General features: G+C 34.1%; 3 protein-coding genes across 3 annotated transcripts in view; 2 read left to right on the forward strand and 1 right to left on the reverse strand.

Annotated features, from left to right (window-relative positions):
• wkd (TBC1 domain family member whacked) overlaps positions 1 to 22,669 on the forward strand; it is a 422,625-nt gene that overhangs the window by 176,958 nt on the left and 222,998 nt on the right. The gene's annotated exons all lie outside the window — the stretch shown is intronic.
• LOC147069352 (neo-calmodulin-like) overlaps positions 1 to 22,669 on the reverse strand; it is a 103,535-nt gene that overhangs the window by 52,650 nt on the left and 28,216 nt on the right. The gene's annotated exons all lie outside the window — the stretch shown is intronic.
• Positions 20,087 to 22,669, forward strand: part of LOC147069353 (sodium/calcium exchanger regulatory protein 1-like) — a 39,580-nt gene continuing 36,997 nt past the window's right edge. The window contains exon 1 of the mRNA XM_085950238.1: positions 20,087 to 20,303. Within this exon, the coding sequence (XP_085806364.1) occupies positions 20,231 to 20,303 (73 nt within the window). The 5' untranslated portion in view covers positions 20,087 to 20,230. The remainder of the gene's footprint in view (positions 20,304 to 22,669) is intronic.

Genomic DNA, 22,669 nt, shown 5'->3' on the forward strand with positions numbered 1-22,669 from the left:
ACGGGGGTATTAATTCTTAAATCGTGTAAAGATGACTGAAAACGTTACCCATTTACTTGAAAAAGAAAACATGTCATTGAATATTTTATTATTGTAACTAATAGAACAATAAACAGAATATTAAATGGACACATGCTGTATTTATATGACAAATTATATTTCGTTCGGCGTGCGTCATTTACACCCTCGACCCGCAATCCGCGCATCGCCTAGCCACGATCTTTTTAGACCATGCCTCAACTGAGGTATAGCCTTAATCATTTCATCTATTCAGCGGCCTCTAGCTCTGCCTTGCGGACGTTTTGTACATCTTGGTTACCTCTAGATGACTAGAGTAGTCCAACGATTGGCATTTCTTCGACCTATGTGTCCAGCCCATTTCCATTTGAGGATTTTAGCGAACTCTATTACATCGCAAACACTTGCCTGTTTTCTAATCCACTCATTTCTTTTTGTCCTTTTGAGTTATGCCCAGCATGCACCTCTCCATACCACGTTGTGCTACTAAAAGTTTCTGGATCTCTCTTTTACTTAGGGTCCATATTTCACACGCATATGTGATAACGGGAAGCACACACTGGTTGAAGACTTTGCGCTTTAGGCATAGTGGGAGGTCACTTTTAAAGACATTATTCAGGAAAATGCATACAAAACCCATTCACTGCGGACCAGTTAATTACCACATTTTACCACATCGATCCAGCGCCCTCTAGGTCTACCTTGCGGACGTTTTGTACCTCTTGGGTACCACTGAATGACTAGATTTGTCCAACTTCTTCGAGCTGATTGATTGAGCTTCGAGGGATTGCAATACTGAATGAAAATACCAGTGTTTAGGTATTTTCTATCGAATACCAGTATTGAGGCGAAGTCTACACTGAGCCTTTTTTAAAGAGGCACCTAGCGGAAAAATACGAAGCTTGCAATTTGAGACATTTTTTTGATAATTTACAATTTCAACTGTATTAATGAATAAATATGTATCTGAAAACATTAAAAATAAAAATATTTTAATATTCAATATCAATATCAATTATTTTTATAAATATAAATAAAATATTTATATTTATATAAATAAAAAGGATTTCAAGTTATACACATTTATATTTTTTATAAAAATCGATGTTTTTTAAAATAGATATAAAAAATATTAAAACTATGAATTTGTCAAAAATCGCTCAGGTGATGCTTAGAAAACTTAATAAACTAAATTTTAATAATAAATATGACCATAAAATATATGTATTAATATAGTGCGGACCGATAGAACAAATTCACATTTTATTACATTTTTTACAATTGTAAGTTTGTCTTTGACTTAAAATAAAAAATATTTTTATTTTTAATGTTTTCAAATACATATTTATACATTATTACAGTTGAAATTGTAAATTATCAAAAAAATGTCTCAAATTGCAAGCTTCGTATTTTTCCGCTAGGTGCCTCTTTAAAAAAGGCTCAATGAATACTTCGCCTTAATACCGGTATTCGTGAAATATATGAAAAAAATAGAAGTATCTACCAATAAATAAAAAGGATTTCAAGTTATACACATTTATATTTTTATAAAAATCGATGTTTTTTAAAATAAATGTAAAAAATATTAAAACGATGAATTAGTCAAAAATCTACACGATGATAAATTGAAAACTTTTAATAATAAATATTACCATAAATATAATGTATGTACTTACCTAATAATAACGTTACTCGTGACATAAATATGTAACAAATTCAATTTTTTTTTTACAATTATTGTAAGTTTATATTTGACTAAAAAAAATCTTTTTAATGTTTTCAGATACATATTCATTAATTAATACAGTTGAAATTGTAAATTATCAAAAAAAAAAATGTCTCAAATTGCAAGCTTCGTGTTTTTTCCGCTAAGTGCCTCTGTAGGTCCAATCCTCCCCCTTAACGCTTGATTTGATTGGTTCATAATATACATACGCTCAGTTGCTAGTTTAAACAATTATAAGGCCCGTTTCAGACGGGACACCGGGTCGTGCTCGATATAATATAGGAGGCCTTCGTATTCGAATAAATGGGCCTTTGTATTATGTTTATGAGCGCCCCAGAGCTAATGAGTCAACGCGTGTCCGGTACACTTTTCCGTCGGCAGCTACATTCTCAAGCCGGCGATACACCTGTTTTTATTACCGCAGTCAGTTTTATGTTCTAATTTATAACGCGAAATTATGCGTTGACTCATTAGCTCTGGGGCGTTCATAAACATAATACAAAGGCCAATTTATTCGAATACAAAGGTCTCCTATATTATATAGAGCGCGACACCGGTGTCCCATCTGAAACGGGCCTAAGTAAAGCAACAGATGAATTTTAGGCAAGTGACGAATTACTGATTGTATTTACTAGGATATTATTTTTGTTTTGTATTATTAATGTCAGTCAAAATAATGAATGAAGTCAGGCAGCCTTCATTATATTGTAGACGTCAAATTTATGTTGTCATCTCATACGCAAGACACGACACGCTCGTGCGGTCACTTTTGGAAGCTCAACGTTGGTTCGGATATTTTCGTACGTTCCCGGCAGTCTTCGAGACGATCGTGCCTAAAAAACAGGAATTGTTCCAATTCGGCCACGACTCCAGGGGACGACTTAAAAGATTGACTTTTCACGATCGGCAGTGATAGTGGCAAACGGTTGGCCTGAGAATCTGCTGATGTAGCAGCTTTACACACCAAATGAAACACGTGCGAACAGTCTCTCAAAAAAAAAAAATCGGTGTGTCTACTTATATATGCGCGTTAGAAGTTATACTTCTTTGGCGTAACAAAACAAAAACAAAACTTGTGATAACCTAGATTCTTCGAGTAGCTCTTAATTATCTTCTTAAATTACACACTCAAGAAAAAGGGCCGCTTATTGGAGCGCCGTTAGTTTATTTCCATACACTTTAACTTATATTACTAAATTATGTAATTATTTCTCGTTGTTTTTTATTTTTAAAGTAACAACTGTCACTCTGACGTTTAATCATTTGTTTACTTAATGAATTACAAATGGCCGACAATAATAAATTCGTTGCCTAGGTAACGGAACAATTCTACTATCAAACTTGCGTATGTATACAGCTGATTGATTCGCCGCTAACTTCATATTGTCGCGCATTTTCGTAACGGTGTGCGCGCGCAGCTCTCAATTTCACTCTCTACCAAACGCCACAAATGAAGTATAACTTCAAAAATCTAATTTCTTTTTGCTTTTACCGTCCCTTATTAATATTTAATGTCCCACTATTGATTCTGAGGCTATTTCCGGGGCTACTGCCGGCCCCTGGGTCACTAATACACTTTGAGAAACACTGATCTAATCCATGGAATCTCTCATCACAAACACCGCGATATCTCTTCTATATATCTCTTTGAAAGTAGCTCAATGTTCTCGTGACTAGAGTTAAATACATTGTACAAAATAACTTATTAATGTTAGTTAAATGAAGCAATAACCTCCGGTGGCTATTGCGATTTTATTCGTGGGACGAACAGTATCAAAAGCATCTCTCCTATGTCCGTTCACTCATACAATTTCACGACTAGGGACTGCGATCCCGGAAAGAATTTTTAAGTCCGGGATTAGGGGCTAGTATTCTTAATCCCATAGATGGATGTATATTAATTGATGAAATTGTTTGCAGAGTAAAGCTAGGCTGGAGTGCTTTTGGCCGCCTGAATAATGTCTTCAAAAGTGACCTTCCACTGTGCCTAAAGCGCAAAGTGTTCAACTAGTGTGTGCTCCCCGTAATCACATGTGCGTGTGAAACATGAACCCTAAGTAAAAGAGAGATCCAGAAACTTACAAACAATAAAGAGTAGCACAACATGGTATGGAAAGGTGCGTGCTGGGCAGAACGCGAAAGTACAAAAAGAGGAATGAGTGGATAAAGAAGCAGACAAGTTCAAGCAAGTTGCAAGTTCTGCGGAAATACGTGGCAACGCAACGCAACGCACAGGACCGAGAGAAGTGGAAGCAGCTTGAAGAGGCCTTCATCCAACAGTGGATAGATTCAGGCTGATGATGATGATTCTTAATCCCGGTCCCGATCCATGGAACCCGGGAATGATGAAAATTAAACATGTTATAATATCAGTATTTTTGTACCAAGGTATATAATTTGGGGTGGTCTACATGTGACGTCACGCTCTAAGTGGGGAGAGGGTCTCATATAATAAATATATTAGAAATCGGGAACATCAGTTGTTTATTCTACCAAGGTGCAGAACTAACCTGCCATTGGTCATGCCAATTGGGAGCGCAATATCTATTCTCAACCAAATCGCTTCGGATATTGATATATTCCACCAACGTGAGGATGAGTATAAGTGGGCGTTGTTTTATAAATTCTTGAAATAGGGTCTGCTTAGCTCATTCGGTGTACTTTCTTGTATCTAATTTATATTTTTTGTATTTATTATTTATATACTTTTTAATACTGCATCGATTTCATAGTTTTTAATATTGTTTTAATAGTATTTATTTGTTTTTAAATGTCATGTTATGAAGGTCTTAAATATATAATTTGTAGAGTACATTATTATGCAAAATAAATAAATTTTGATTTGAATTTGAATTGGTAATGCCAATTCGGACGGCAGCAACTGTGTTCAACCAAATCGCTTAGAATATTAATATGTTTTAAGTAGGTTACGATGATTTCGGGTGGACGTTGTTCAATGAATTCTTAAAATAAGGTCTATCTACTTAGCTTAGCATGTCCTTCACAAATTATTTATTTAGGTATTCCTAATACTATTTTTGTAATTCAGCTTCCATTTCCTTGTTTTGTTAATAATATTTCCTTGTTTATTCATGGCATGTAGTTAACGTCTCGATCTATTAATTTCTAAATAGACAAGTTTTAATAATCTCCAGAGCGTTGGAGCTGAGCTCAGAGCAGAAGCACAGAGCACAGAGCACCAGAGCAATGGGATTTTACCCCGAGCAGGAGTGGAGCCGGAGCACTGAAAATTTGTAATACTCCACTGCTCCGGATGTTTTTTTATTATTAAATTTTCGTCCTAAATTCCAATGAAAATAGTATATTTTGACACTTTACAACACTGGAATTATTTCAAATATGGCAACACTTTCGAGTGATAAATAACCGCCCTTTTTTGACAGAAGAGGCAAATAATGATAGACGATTTGCTGACGATAATTTTGTTTAATAGAATTACTAATGAAAATGACGATTATTTTAAAACTAATTATTTTTTTTAATTTTTTTAACATTTGTATAAATATACCTAATACTTATTAAAACTTTTTACCCGGAGCGGAGCAGACCCTGGAGCGGAGACGGAGCAAGTATTATGTCCCGGAGCGGAGCAACTTAAAGAAGGGTCCGCTCCAATGCTCTGATAATCTCTCATTTTTAAACAAATATTTAGTGAGACCATCTACTGAAATCGGATACATATATCCATAGAAATTTTGGAGATACAATATGTTTTGAGTTTGACACTGGGTGGATGGAGTAGGATGAAAGAATATCCAGCATTGTGTAACTGTAACATCAATTATTGATGACAATGTTGAAGTTGACTTCAAGACTTTAATACCGTTTTGAACTGGAAACTGTCGTATTTATTTAGTTTACAAAAATGTCCTATTAAAAAATACATTACTGCAACGTTTCAATCCCGGAATTTCGGAATTAAAAAAACCTAGCAGATTCCCGGATTGCCAACCCTATTGCATAGTATAGCATCACAACCCGAGGGAGGATGCAGTGAGGTACATAATAGTATTCAGTTGAGGGGATAATAATAATATTAATATGTTGAATAGTGTCAGATTCTTGTGTCAGTGTAGGCGACTCCTTTATATATTGGTATTGTTACTTTTAAATGACACTAAGCCGGCTCTCACATCAAAACTCGTCCGCCTGCAGCGTGACGAATACATCGATGTGACGTCATAGTTATTCACAAAACACACGTTGCCAAATGGAGCTCCGCAGATTGGCCGAATGCGATTTTTTAGATTGAAAAAAAAACATCTACTGTTGCAATCGACAAGTTGCGTTGCTTCTCGTGCTGCGAGTCGAAGACGCCAGGATGCATACATACAAACACATACGAATTGGTCATTCCTATACCGGCTCGCCGATCGCCGAATCCAAATATCTATAGGTACGTTTTGAAGGTTACGTGCGACTGTCGCTATTGCACGGTCTTCATATGCGACACCGGATCGACGTTCTTGGAAGGTTTGATCTATGGCTGTGCGGCAGATGAGGCGAGTTTAGATGTGAGAGCCGGCTAACACCGTTCCAAAGTGATTTCGTCATGGCCGCAATGCCAGAAGAGTCCTTCATCTACCTATGGAAGCGGGCCCCCAGGCCAGGATCTTTGACAGCCCCCCTACCTATCACTAAGACTAAAGGCAGTATAATGCTCTACAGCAGGGGGGGGCAAACTTTTTGGATGTAGGGCCAAATTCGAGAATTCAAAATGAGCGGGGGGCCGCAAGTAAAATACCATTTTTAGATATACACTATTTATTATCACGAACAATAAACATTACAAAAAAAATAATGAGAAGAATGAAACTGTTGTAAGTACATTTTTTAACATTTTTTTAAATTCAGGTGTTAATTTTGTAGTTGATAGTCTCAAAACTGCTTGTAAATGGGCATCGGAGATATTTGATCGTAAAGAATTTTTATTGAGGTTCATGATCGAAAATGTTTGTTCACATATATAGGTTGATCCAAAAATAACGAACATTTTTCTTGCATAATCTTTAAGTTGGTCGAATTTGTCTGAATTAAGGGTATTGTAAAATTTGGAGATTTCTTCACGACGTGAATTCGGCACGGCAATTCTCTTAAATCAGTGTCACACTGCAGATCAATAATCTCAAGTTGTAGGTCTGTCGGTACACTATCAATATCTATTGAAAATGGATCGTATACTATTGCTAAACTTGTCTCAATTTTTTGGAAGTCACCTAATCTTTGTGAAAAATCGTCATTCCGAGCTTTAATAATTTTACCATATTCGTCAAATTTATATTCTGATATTACATTCAGCATCTTCAAAGTTGGAAAGTGGTCCACGTTGCTATTTGATATTTGTCGAAGGAATTACTTGAGTTTTAATTGAAATCCATTCAAACTTTTAACCATATCATGGGCATATATTTTTTTTCTTTACAACGCGGAATTAAAAGCATTTAAATGTGTCACGATGTTCAACGTAGAAAATAGTGGTTACATAGTATGAGACAAGACGCAAGGAAGACGTACTGAGATAATACATTTACGAAACAACAAATTCTTCAAATTTTAATCTATTGTCAATATTTTTTAAAAAATATATAAAAAAGTTGTTCGTAATAAGAAGTACAATTAATGATGGCGGGCCGCAAAAAAACACCCGGCGGGCCACATGCGGCCCGCGGGCCGCAGTTTGCCCACCCCTGCTCTACAGTAATATTTTTAAAATAATCAACATTAACATTTGAAGAACATTAGCACTGCAGGCGACTTTTTTTATTATTGGGGTAATTTTCTGATGTGTGTTTATCTCACTTATCTTGTCGATCCGCCACGCCGGACCCTTCCTGAGCCCGGGCCCCCAGGGTAGACCCCTGTCAGTCCTCCCCTTGTGGGGGCCATGTTTACAAGACTACGCGAAGTCGTAACGATCGAGGTTCATGAAATGTCGCATGGCGAATGGACAATCGATGGTAAAATTCAATCATGCAATGGTACATAAGGGGCAATAAGAGCATACATAAGTGAAACGCTATTATACTAATATAACAATAACATAACATTAAATGGACGTGTGTTGAATTTTTATGACAAATTATATTTCGTTCGGCTCGCGTCATTTGCACAATCCGCGCATCGTCTAGTCACGATCTTTTTAGACCACGCCTCAACTGAAGTACAGCCTTAACTGCGGATCGAGAAGAGTGTATTTATTCAGCACCAGATGGACCCAGCTGATGCTGATGCATAATTTAGTGTTGCGAAATCAATAACAACGTGGATATATTAAATTTCGTATTCCTACCGTTTTGTTGGAATTGTAAATTAGACTTCTGGCATGAATAGTAATATTGCTTCAGTCAAATTCCAAATTTACATGGCAAATTTTTTCGTAACCCTTCCCAGAATGCCCCACTGCGAATACAAGTGACGTACATGTACACAACTCACTTGATATAGAGTTAACCATTGACTAGTTATTGACTGGTTCAACAATGGGTATTTCGACTAACTGGTTATCCACACAATTGGACTGTCGCATCTATTCTTGCCCGCGGCAATCTTTTAATGATTCACAATGGACACTTCAGTGTATTCATAGACATATAAATGGTGCAGGGTCGAACGGGACAATAAAATTTAATAATCAGTGATATAGGTTGATCCAAAATCTACAAAGATTACGCCGAATGTGCGAAATTAAATATTACATGAAATGGGCAAAATTTTGGCTAATTCATGTAATAGTCAAGCCCGTTGCCTTATTCATGAATTAGGTAAATTATCTGCCGATGTGCGTGAATTCGCCAGGGTATGGAATTCTTAAACTGTCAACATGACAGTAGAAAAGGTAAATTTAATACGGATGGTTTTATTAGTTATAATTGGACATAATATAAATTATTAATATTAGGTTAGGTTAGGTTTTGTAATTCTGAATTCAACTGAATGTTCATTTTGAGGTTAGCTAACAAGTGTCAACAAACTATAACAAACATACAATCGACCATTGCACGATTGATACCCAACCACGAATCAAATCGAGAAAATACCTTTTAATAAAATTCTTCCGTTATCATATTATAGTTCTAGATTTTTTTTGGTCATAGTAAATGGATATGAACGTCATTGTAGTTATTGATTGGTATATTTTTATATAATCAATGACATTTGACACATTTGGTTAGTTTGATTAGTTGCAAAAAACATCACAGGAGCGCGACCATCTATTTTGACCAATGCATGAGCATTTGACACATTTAGTTTAGTTACAAAAAACACCACCGTAGCGCTACTATCTAATTTGTCCAATGCATGAACTAGGCAGAAAAATTACTGCCGAATTCACGCACTCGGCAGATATTTTGTCTAATTCATTAATAAGGCAACGGGCTTGCATTTTCCATGATTTAGGCAAAATTTTGCCCATTTCATGTAATAGTCAATTTCGCACATTCGGCATAACATATCCATGGACACAACGCTATTCCCTTCTGCAAATCTAAGGGCTATTAGTAGAGATAAACTCATGGCGTCATTCTTCGGCTTCTGCGACAACAAGCTTGTAAGAGCTTCTCCGGACACTATAGCAGCCATTGAAACTATCAGTTTTACGTACCTATAACTTCGAGAGCGTATCTTCAACAATATGTATCTCCTTCCGGATCATTTAAAAATACAAAATATTTGGAAAAGATTCTTCCAAAACCACATCTCTAAACCGGCTCTTACATATAAATTCGCCTCGTCTGCAACATGTCGCATACGTCGATGTGACGTCATCATTATTCACAAAACACACGTTGCCAAATGGAGCTCCGCAGATTGGTCGAATGCAACTTTTTAATTTGAAAAAAAAACATCTAGTGCTGCTATCAACAAATCGCATGCTTCTCGGGGTGCACGAACACGAACGAATAATTATTATAAAGCAATCATTATTCGTAGGATGTTTATCACACTTGAATGGTCAACGACATAGCTTATAAGTAGTATCTTTAGAATTATCTTCAAATGTGTTAATCTTGCCCATTTTTTGAATAATAAAATGCCCAATTCTTGTCAAATTTGGGATAACAGAGACTATCAATATAATTTTTTATCGTAAATATTTCACTAAAATAATGTCGATGTAAATTATACTGATGGTTTTATAAATGCGTTTAAAAAATAATAAATGTAAGAAATCTTAACACCACTGCACATTTATGTACTGAAATATGACTATATTCTAAAACATTAGAGCGAGTCATTTCTCGCTCATCGCTGGTCACCGCGTTTGACGTTTGTTCATACAATCAACACAATAAAAATGGCAGACGAGAGACTTCTCCTTAAATGTCTCCGGTACCAATACATAATAATCGCTGTTTCCGCGTCTGATGACATATTTGCGCAATGGCGTCGTCTAGCTAGAGTATATTTTGACGTTTCGGGAGATTACGCGCGAATGCGGCGAATGTCGATGTCGCTAGAGATGTGCGAGTTTGTATCATGCAACACTGACCGGCGGGTCTAGGAAGTTTTGATTTATGGCCGTCAGGCACACAAGGCGAGTTGTGATGTGCGAGCCGGGTAAGGTATGTCCAGGATCATGCTTCGAAAATAGAACAAAGGCTCCATTTTGACCCACGCTGAGCATGACCCCCTTTAAACAACTTGTATTTTCCGGTCCTTGCCGGACAAAAAATGGTTTCTGGAGCTAAACAGCCCCATGTAGGTATGTATAACATATTATAATGATTTGGCTTTTTTAAATAATGATATCAGCTCCCTGTTTCAGCTCTGGTCGTGATGTACGTCATAATAAAGCTATACCTACTGTCTAATCAATATGATACTTTGTACGAGTTCAAAGTACATGGAAATAATATACAATTGAACATACATATAGGACCCTGACATTGCTGGCTTAATTATTCAGAAGACAATTATTTTCTCATTTACGCAAAACAAAAATATATTACTACAAGAAATAATTTATTTAATGACTCATGCATGGGACTTTGACATATCCATACCATTAATTGATTTGTGTCATAAAAAAATAAGTACCTATTTAACAGTGGCGAATGGTGGAGGTAGGCTGTAAAGATACGCCATAAATAGTGCACATTAAACTTTGTTAGTCATACGTATTTGTTTTTATTGAACTAACACTACAATTTACAGGTGTTGTTGGTTAGTTTTTAAAAATCAATTAAACCCTGCCTAAGCGAAACCATAATAGTGTTGGTTTACTTTGGGCGATAGACAAAATAATTGTGAAGACTTTTTCATTCATACTTATTTATTTTCGTTGGATTAAAATACTTAATACATATATTATTGGTTCATTTTTATTAAATACATTAGGCCCTGCCTAAACCAAACTATAATACGAGGGTGGGTCAATAAGTCCTTAGAAAAGCCGACAGGTGGCGCGACTAGTACTGTAAGCGGTTTGTTTTCATGCAGCGGCACTACCGATTCAGTATGCTGCGAAGTTTCAATCAGATTGGTCGGGTTGTTGTGTGTTTCTCGTACATTTTAAAAAAAAAATTTGCTTGTGGAAAATGGAAAAATGGAAAATGGAGAAAATTGAGGTTAGAGCTGTTATTAAACATTTTAATATAAAAGGGTTAACAGCAAAGGAAATAAAAAATGAGTTGGATTTAGTTCACGGCATATCTGCTCCTTCACTTGCAACTATTTATAACTGGTTAAATGAATTTAAACGTGGTCGTACATCAACAAAGGATGAACCACGCTCAGGACGTCCTGTAGAGGTGACTACACCAGAAATGATCAATAAAATCCACGATATGGTGTTAAGTGACCGAAGATTAAAGTTGAGTGAGATAATTGAGGTTACAGGGATCTCAAAAGGTAGCGTCATTTCTATTTTACATGACAAATTGGGCATGAAAAATATTTCTGGAAGATGAGTGCCGCGTTTGCTCACAGTCGACAATAAACGCAATAGGGTGGTGGCCTCTAAAGCCCTATTGTCGCTCATGCAACGCAATCCGGATGAATTTTTTCGTCGCTTTGTAACTGTAGATGAAACATGGATACACCACTATACTCCCGAGACGAAAGAACAGTCAAAGCAGTGGATTGCGAAGGCAAACCATGTCCAAAGAAGGCGAAAACCGTAAAATCAGCTGGTAAGGTTATGGCTACTGTATTTTGGGATGCACATGAAATTATTTTCGTTGACTATTTGGAAAAAGGAAAAACAATAACAGGGGATTATTATGCATCTTTATTGGACCAGCTAAAAAACAAAATTGAAGAAAAACGTTCTCATTTATACAGGAAAAAAATCCTCTTTCATCAGGACAATGCCCGTGTTCACACATGTTTACGATCAATGGCTAAAATTGAAGAATTGAAGTTCGAATTGGTCGACCACCCACCGTATTCGCCAGATTTAGCCCTCAGTGACTTTTTCCTTTTCCCAAACTTAAAAAAATGGCTAAGTGGACAACGTTTTTTTTTCAAATGAAGAAGTCATCAATCGGACAAATGCTTATTTTGAGGACCTTCAGAAAACTCATTTTTCTGACGGTTTAAAAAATATTGAGAAACGTCTAACCAAATGTATTGAGCTCCAAGGAGATTATGTTGAGAAATAAAAAAAAAATACAAAAATAAAAACTGTTTTAATGCTTTTTTCTAAGGAATTATTGACCCACCCTCGTAGATACAAAATATTTTTCTATATATAATAATAATTAGAACTTTTTATATACAACGTTTCAATTCTGTTGAATTATTATGCTCAATACGCTCAAACTTGTACGTCATGATATGAAGTAAATAAAAAACAAACAAACAAACAAATATAGAATACTCAAATATCATTTTGATTTCCATAGTAACCCACGTATACATTAATAATTCAGTTGCTAGGACCACCCACTTAGCAACCAATGACAGTGGATTGGATTACGAATTTCTTCCTAAATAACTTTTCATACAAAACAGAATTAACTGAATATGAATTCAATTCTACTTAAAGATGGCTAAAAGTATTAAAATAATGCATTGGCATTGTGTGTTCTAATATATTATTCTAAAAGTTCCAAATGTCTAGCTAGTCGGGAAGTTAGTTAAAATTCGATTGCAAGATTTGTACTGGATAAACAACCACCGGACAAATAAGAATACGACCTAATAAAAACGTTGTAAAATATCCAAAGTTATATATGATTTAATTGCATAATTTTGAATATTTTATAGATGGACGAATATTTTTTTACTATTATCTATTATTGTTTGGTTTTCGCAGGGTGTAACTATTGAATTTTAAAAACTAAACAACGCGATGTTTAAATTTATTGTATTCTCATTTCAATGAAAACAAATACGTATGACTGACAAAGTTTAGTGCAGGGCTCGAAATGGACCGGAACGCACCGGAGCGCCGTTCCTGTTCGTGAAATCGGTAAAATTATCGCTCCGTCTAGTGGAATAAATAATTTGACCGTCTGAGCTGGATAGGCCTTATAATAGAAAATCTAACACACTTATTTTTATGAAAAAAGCACATAAACTTTGATAACTTTAATATGTAAAAATCTTCAGAAAACTTTCGAGCGCTCCGGTTCGTAAATTTTTCCATTTCGAGCACTGGTTTAGTGTGAAATATTTATGGCGGATCGTAACAGCCTACCTCCACTCTTCGCCACTGCTATTTTAATATATCAATTGGAAATTAAATCTTTTTTCCCTAAAGGTTTGGTGAGTAAAATAATCCAGCTGATGTAAAATGAAAATCTGTCACAGCCGATTCGACATTCGAAAAGCAAAAAAAAACGTTTGCGTGGCGATGTTTTTAGAACAGCGTGCGATATAAATATACTAATTATTATTGTGCAGAGTCCAGAATATTGTACGTAAGCAATTGGCCGTATCACATAAATTCTTTTTTAAGCACCACGGTGCACGGTTGTTACATAAGTCCCGTGCTGCTCCAAATCGGGAATTCAACGTTGCCAGATATGTAGACTTTTTTAAATATGCATCTAGCTTGAAAAATACGCATCTGGCGTATGGCTTTAAATGGTTGCGAAATTTATTTTAATTTAAATTTTACGATTGCGAAACAATTAATCCCTTACAAAATAATGTTCCAAACTGTGACTTATTTTTTTCGAAGTGCGATTTTCAAGCCATTTTTTTTAATAATAAAAAGACCTGGCATATTTTTGTCAGTGGCAGTTGGCAACACTGATCGGGATACAGTGTTGAAATCTATATTGATTATGGTACAAAAGGATAAAAATTATAGTATTTCTGAAAAAAATATAGTACAGCAACATGTTCCGTCTCGGGTCCTTCAAAATTGTAGTATTTTTGACATATTTGTGTAAAAGTATAGTATTATACATTTTTAGTATTGTAGGTATAGTATTGTACTATAATTATAGTATGGTTGGCAACACTATCGGGATAGCATAATAAGCAGCACGTAAAATCTTTTCTGTTAGACAAATTTTAAGGGTCATGTAAGGAGGCCTTGTATATCCACAGCCCCCAGGCTAGAGCCCTGTTACCCCCCACCTTTGTGGGTGCCATGATCTTATGGCATTACATGGGATATTCTACATACAGATTTGCATTTGAAGGCGTAACGAACTTAAACCAAATGCCCAATTATTGGTGCGTCGAAATTTTTCTGATTGGGCTTTAGAGCAACTTGTAACTCTTATTTGATAACACTATGGTATATTATATAGCATTTGGTCAAATGTCAATTTTATAATACTGTTATAGACACGTATTGATTAATTAGAACAATAAAATTGTAAATGTAAATAATCAGCAAAATATTCTGATGTGTTGGATGTTTACCATTCGGTCGCCAGATGCTCCGTAGAATTACCGTAGCACTATACTTATGCTTAATGCACCCGTATACATATTATTTGGACGTATATCAATTCATATTCCATCAATTTATTTTACATTACGCTGTTGACGAATGAAATTGTAATAAAATATTTTTAATACATAGTAGGCATCTGTGCTCGGCGTAAAAACATTGGTAGGTAAGTCAAAAATCGTCAATATTCACGATCATAACAACCCTTTTAAATCCACCACCCGTAAATTAGAATAAGTATTATTTTGTTTGTGGAATATGTTCCTTCTTCTTCTTCTTCTTCTTGGCATTACACCAGTATGTGGGTCGCCTCCTCCAGCAAAGCTACTACTTACATTCAGTTTAGGACGCTAAAGGTCTTTAAATTCAACTCGACACTATGCATCAATATTATATGAGATGGACAAGGTCTTTTTTATCTGCCGGCTTTCCCGAGTGTAAATTTCTTTTTCTTGCGTGACTCGTTAATCCTCTGTACATGGCCCAACCATCTGAGTCGGCCCAGATCGATGGAGTGTAAGCTGCATGGGCCCCTGTACAAAGTGTAAAGCTCGTAGTTTGTATCATCCCTCTATCCCGTTTAACACAACGGCTATTCAATACTTGCGGACAGTCTGCTCGCTTTGCGTCCTTTAGTGGTCCCTGCAAACTGCTACCTCGCTCATTAGATCATTAGAATTAGGTTAGGTACCATTCAAATTCAAATTGACTTTTTTTTTTTTTTTTTTGCGAACCGTGAACATTACAAATTACAAATTTAAGACGTTCACGTATACTTAGAGCTAGGCCTAGATTCTAGAAGGAGATATCTGAGGAGCATAAATGTTACAAAACTTGACAGTGCTTCCAGTGGGTCTATTCTATATGTACTTATCGACCGCTAAAGTGATAAAGTGATAGATATTATCAAATTTAGGGTAGGTTTGTATCAAAGTATTATCACTTATTGTAACAATTACAATAAGTTGGTTGTAATTGTTGCATTGTAGGTATTATAATATTACAAGGATAGGTATGGGGATACATACTACGGAATAGTACCTTACATCACTTATTATTATATTTGAAAATGAATATTAATAAAAAAGCAACACGTTTTGCCATTTTCTTATTAGCTGAAGCGTGAGGCGCTATGTTTTAAATAAAAATGATAGTTGCAATAAAATGCAAATTTTATAGGTATAAAGCAATTTTACGGAACGTTGGTCTGATTTGAACTATTATTATGACATTATTACGTTAGGTACAGCGCTCGGAATGGACAGGAACGCACCGGAGCGCCGTTGTGGTTCGTGGAATTCCAAAATATACCGTTCCGGCTCGTGGATTCATTTAAAATTGCGTTGCGGTTCGTTAGATTGAGATAATTATATATGAATGTATCTTTTAAAGTTTTTCTCAAAATTAAAAATTAACGAAGTTATGTTATGCCGGGCGTGCAAGGGTTAAAAATAAAAATTATGACATCCCTAAATTTCTTTCAACCTTCTTATTTTGTGTCGATATGTCCATGCCTAAATGCATTGTCTAAATAACAAGAAACAACCAGCTGCAAGCGTAAATTACTTTATTACCCAAAAAAATGTGCCTTGCTGACACTATTTGAAAACTCTTAAAAAATAAAGAATACATTGTTTAATAATTTCTAAAGGATGAAACATTTCAAATCTCAATACAATCTTGCCTTTGACTTACGCATTGTTAATTTACTTACCTACTAATTTATTATATTATTTTATTCGGAGTGACAAAAATTATTACTCCGCCATTTATTTTCGGGTGAATGAATTGTGTTTTCGATGGTTAAATTAGTACAAAAAAGTTTGATAATTTGACTCGTGCAATCCGCTATAATATTCCTATTAGTTGCCTTTTAAAATATTTTGTATTATTTAAGATATAAATACGTTTCTAAACAAAATTGTTAATATTATTAGTTTGGTGTTTTTTTGCTACATTCTAGTAAGTTTTGTGTTTTAATTTTAACTGTGTGTTTAACTTGATTTTTTAATAAAAAAATGTTCTAAAAGTTGGTCAAAAATGTCATCAGGCGAAACGTGTTAACCGAAACTATTGAAAAATATTTTGTCGCAGGTAACGTAACGCTGGCCACATACCTACACAATTTGATCATTTAAAAAATGATATTGAGTGGTTATTTATAAAAATAATGAAGGTATAATAAAGTAGTAGGTAATTCGTGTAAATCTGCTAAAACCACATTACATTACATTAGGAATTCACTCCAATAACCATTGAAGTGGCAACAGATGGTATTCATCTCAACAATTAACTTTTGTTAAAAAAAGCTTATGACGTGTCGTAAACCCCTCTTTTTACGATGTTTACATTTGTTTTGTAATTTACATTATTGTTGAATTGCGACTATAGTACAATAAATCTTGTGATATAACTACTACATTCATTCATTTATTTGCCATAGGTCATGATGAGTAGGTATACTTTTTTGTAAGTGAATTTTGTTGCTTCTGGTAAGTTTTGTGTTTTATTTTTAACTTTGTGTTGAACATATTTTTTAATAACAATTTGTTCTCTTAAAAGTTAGTTAAAATTCTCAGCAGGCGATACGAATACCTTTATATCGTCGGTGTATTGTAAAAATGGCGAATTAACCAAAATACTATTACAGGAGGAGAATTTTTAACCTTTGACATTTATTTATTAATTACCTGTGGATGAATACTTTCCTTATAATAGGCTTTATAATATAATATTTTAAAAAGTCTATTATGTTAAATTCGCTTTTTCTTCGTAACACTAAGTGGATAATCACCCTTACAATTATCGTTTTTAATAAGTACTTTCCTGTGGGATACAAATTCGCCATTTTTACATAATTATATTATTACATATATACCTATATACTATTGTCGCTGGTATCCAAACTGATTTAAGATAATTCTGGCCACACGCACAATTTGATAATTTTGTGGATATTTATAAAAATAATGAAGGCTTAATTACGTAGTAGGTACTTCGTGTAAATCTGCTAAAACATTAGGAATTCTTTCCGGTGGACAATACGGTGGCAACATCTGTTCTGTGATTCAATAATTATTATCATCTCAACAACTTGACTTGTGTTAAAAAAATATTTATGATAAGTCGTAAACCCCAATTTTCACAATGAATAATGAATGATTTTTTCTACAAAAATGTGTTTGGGCCATTGATGGTTTGGGCAGAAAATATTGAATAGCCTTCTGCAGAGTTTATTTATTTGGGACGTTCCTATTGTATTACGATTATTATTACATGCATTGTAGCTTGTGACTTTAAAAATAATATAAATAATACATAGGTAGTGTGGAGAGAACTTTTACTTAATTTTTGTTTGTAAATTTGTTTAAAAAAAATATAGGAATATCCTTTAATAAAAATGTACGACTATCATAATATCTGTATTGTATGTAGGTACCTATTATCATTTCCATGGCAATAATAATGTGAGTAGGGAAGGACAAACAACATAGATTGAATCGTTTAGAATAAGTAGGTACTAACAAATTAGGTACCTATCTGTCCAGTGCGGACATCTAATTATCTTAGGTGGTGTTAGTCATAGATTATTAAATAAATACGGTGGTAGATGTATATTACAATAATGGTAACCAAAGCATCACCATTGTAACATAACATGCATACAATACAATATAAGTCCTTATAATGTTGAATATAGTAGGTACTAATTAATGACAATTTTATATTATTCTATAAGAATCGCGCTTAGCAACCTGAGTTTCACCTTCCGTCATGTTTTATCTTATATAAATGAAAATGACACACCATTGGTAATTTAATTACAAATAATGCTATGTTTACGTTGTTTGGATGACTTGAAACTTTTATTAGATGTAGGTACGGCCTTATGCCCCTTATAGTGGAGAAGGTTCAAAATAAATCTTTGAGAATCCTTTAAAGCTGTGTGGATAGTGGATACTATCCATGGTTTTATCCGATTGATTTCTCAAGACGTATGCTTACATACTGTATTCTGAAAGTTAAAAAGAGAGCTAGGTATTTAGGCTACGTACTTTTTCCAACTTATATCTACCCAGTACAAATGAGAACTCTGCCATTATTGGTACTTAGTATTGATTTTATTATATATTATTTTATAACTTTCTTGATAATCTAAGTTGTTTGTTCTGCCAAGGTGCAATAATTGCTAATGATAATTGGGCAGGAAATAACTATGTTCAACCAAATCACTTCGGATAATCGTATATTCCACCTGCGTGAGAACGAGTTTATGTGAACGCTATTTTATAAATTCTTGGTATAGGTAGGCACTTACTGTTTTTTCTAATACTATTTCTTTATTTTTTAAACACTATTTTAATACTATTTCTTGATGTTTGATATTCTGTGCTCGTATTTAAATGGAATTTGTAAAATTTTCTATAAGTACGTAAATATTTTTTTAATTTGAATCTATAAGGTACTTATGTGGATATGTTGTTTGTTATGACTAATTAATTACAAATTTATCTATCCCAAATGAGACAGTAAGTTATAATCAGTGACGAGTGGTGGTAGAGGTATCATGCACTGGTTATAGTGGTAGATAAAGTAAAAATAAAGAATAATACAATTTTTGACGGTATACTTTGTTAAAACAAGATTATTTCGCCTGCGGCGCTGACAATCCTTACCAACCTGCCCAATATAGATCCACGTAAGAAGTTTAAAGTTTATTGTTGAATTTTTATATCAAAAGTACGTACGTACGTAAAGAAAGGATTAGCATAAGTACTTAGTTTCGGAAAATTATACAGCGTTCCTGTTCGTGAAATTTTCCATTTCGAGCACTGGTTAGGTAGGTAATTTTTGTACATTGGCAATAACATCAAATATATAATATGTATTACGTACCTATTGGTAATCATTTTAATAGGTAGTTAGGTAGTGTAGGTACATAGGTATATTTTGAAAATAGCGTAATATACTAATTATTTTATTACTAAGCCTAGGAAATTGTATAAGAATTGTTTGATAAATAATAATTAGGTAAATACCTACCTACCTAATTTAAATGGTTACTTTTTGATTACCTACCTATTTCTATATAAATAGGAGAATTTTTCTACTAACATGTCTTCATAATACGGTGATCGATATAATTTAAAACTATGAATAAATAGTAAAGTTATATAATACGTACCTACGTAATTAAGTAGTCAAATAATTTATTAAAATCTGTAGATTTGAAGTGTACAAATGTGATTAGAGCTGTGCCAATTTTGATAAAAATGCACAACTATATTTTTTAAAACAAGAATTTAGCAAAAGTGTACTCGAGTATAATAAAAATATCATCTAAAGATCGCACGGGTATAAAGCGCAGAATTGTGGCGTATACAAAACTAAACAATACGTCGATCATTGATCCTACTTCCACGCTAGAACCGTATTGCACAATTTAGTTTGCGACCAACTTCAGTACAGTTAACGTTTGTTCATCGAAGTGGTGTGACGTCCGCGCTTCACCTTTTACCGGCCGGTGTTTTACAATTTCAAAATTGTCCAATTTACTCTTGAAGTACACGTTTATTTTGAAAATTAAACCGACAATATAAATCAGAATAATGGACGCCTTCTATAACAAGAAATACAAGCTCGCGACGACAGAGAATTTCGATGAATTCATGAAGGCATTGGGTGAGTGCAATTTTTTGGCCAACCACGTTTTGCTCTACATATTATAATTTTCGCTCTACGATGATAAAAAGTACAATAGGTATATAAATTACAGTACAGCCCGCATTTAGTTTAATTATAACTAGGTAATTCACAACTTCCCCTATATAAATTCATAAGAATTATGTGTTATAAATTTATATGAAATGGATGGAACGTAAAAAATCGATATTATTTTTAACACAATTATTTTGTCGAAATATAGCGAATTGTTTCTTGCGTATGAATTTTCATATAATACAATGATGTTTTATTAATCGTATCTATTAAAAAGTTGTCCTAGTTTCTGTTATAAACATGTTATATTTTCATAAGAAAGTGCATAAAAATAATGACAGAATTTTCCTATTTTTAAAGCACCGCCACGATTTATTTGTGTCACATTTTCGGGAAAATTTTCTCGACTTTGAACCACATTATAAATTTTATTATGTAAGTAAGTACCTAAATCATGCATTATTTTAATATGCCAACGCGTCATTTACTTTTATTTTCTATTCTACCCACACAACAAGCGACATAAATGCAAGAACACAGCATTTTTCGTTAAAAATCGATATGCCCAGTATGTAAGTACAAAATAGATAGGAAATTTTATTACTGTTTACGTTTTCTACCAACCGCAATGCTTTATTATTATTTTTATGGCTATACACTTACATAACTATAAAGTATAAAACATTTATTTTAATAATAATACCAGAATAGAAAAATATTTTATTTTGATTTTATCTCGATGAAGTAGGTACCTATACTTATAGCAGAGGGGGGCAAACTGCGGCCCGCCGGGTATTTTTTTGCGGCCCGCCATCATTAATTGTACTTCTGATTACGAATAACTTTTTTATAATTTTTAAAAAAAAATATTGACGATAGATTAAAATTTCTTTAGCAATAGTACGCGATCCATTTTCAATATAATATACTTATTGATTGTGTACCGACAGAGCTACAACGTGAGATTATTGATCTGCAGTGTGACACTGATTTAAGAGAAGTGCATCGTAGTGAAGAAATCTCCAAGTTTTACAATGCCCTTAATTCAGACAAATTCGACCAACTTAAAGATTATGCAAGAAAAATGTTCGTTATTTTTGGATCATAATTTACTTACCAGAATAGAAAAACAATTTATTTTGATTTTATCTCGATGGGGTAGGTATACTTATAATATAAAAGAGGAACTTGTCTATTCGCAAATTTACTAGCATTGCATGAAAAAAAAGGTACAGACCTACAAACTTATCTGTAGAATAGCCAAAAATGGAACTACAAACTACCATAGGACGCCATTTTGAAAATTTCATTCGAATGTGAGATTTTGTCCAGTTACGTGTCTTGATTGGGTATTTTTCGACAGTGGCTCCCCCATCCCATTCTTCAGATAAGTTGTAGGTCTGTAGGTACATCATTATAATGTTATAAATTGATTGTTATAATTACCGATATTGTCACCATAACGAATAATGATAATCCATAATACACAGGCAAATTAAGGCATTTCTACGATATCTCCACGTGGTTTGATATATAACGCCCACAGAACAGATTAATACATAGAATTCCGATATACCATATTCAATACACTACATTTTGATGCAGGGATTTGAATGTGAGTGTCCTACGAAAATGAACCACGTATTATGGACGTGCAATTGTGTGTAATACACAATATTAAATGAGCGTCAATTCATAAACCGGGTTATCAGTATTCGACTTATTACGTATTCTTGACACGTGTTTAAGTTTATCCCGTATTCTTCCGCACTCGTGATCGGTTGCCTGCTTCTCCTTACCCGTTGGGTATTTCAGTTCCCATTATTTCTGAGTTCCCTGATTCCAGTGCTATGTGTGTTTTATATTGTAACTTACATAACATAATTATCATGATGTGATAGAGGCTCTCTAGTTCTCGGCGTCCCCTCAACTTAAGCTTATAAAACCCATGCCTTTAAAACATTCCTGGTTATGAAGTTAATTCTCGAGTGTTACCTAAAACTTATTACGTAAAAAAATGTGTCAGAAATATGTAAATAATGTCAAAAATGTCTAAAATTATGCCACTCATATTTTCTTGTTTACTGTCTCAAAGAAATACGATAGTAGGTGCGTGCATTATCTGTGGCAAATACCTACCACCTGCCTACCGAAACACGAATATATTATTCTAAGATAAGATTTTTTTTATGGTAAATGTTTTATATAAAAATAGTGCTGCATTAAAATTATTCTGAATACAAAACCAAAAACTGCAAGGCAGTGGTTTTCCAACTTTATCATTTCTTGGGGCTAGGGTTACAGGTAAATTGTACGTAGGTAACACATTT

This window comes from Rhyacophila brunnea, unplaced genomic scaffold (assembly GCF_057557595.1).
Source record: "Rhyacophila brunnea isolate RB1 unplaced genomic scaffold, BYU_Rbru_1.0 scaffold_23, whole genome shotgun sequence".
Classification (NCBI taxonomy): domain Eukaryota; kingdom Metazoa; phylum Arthropoda; class Insecta; order Trichoptera; family Rhyacophilidae; genus Rhyacophila; species Rhyacophila brunnea.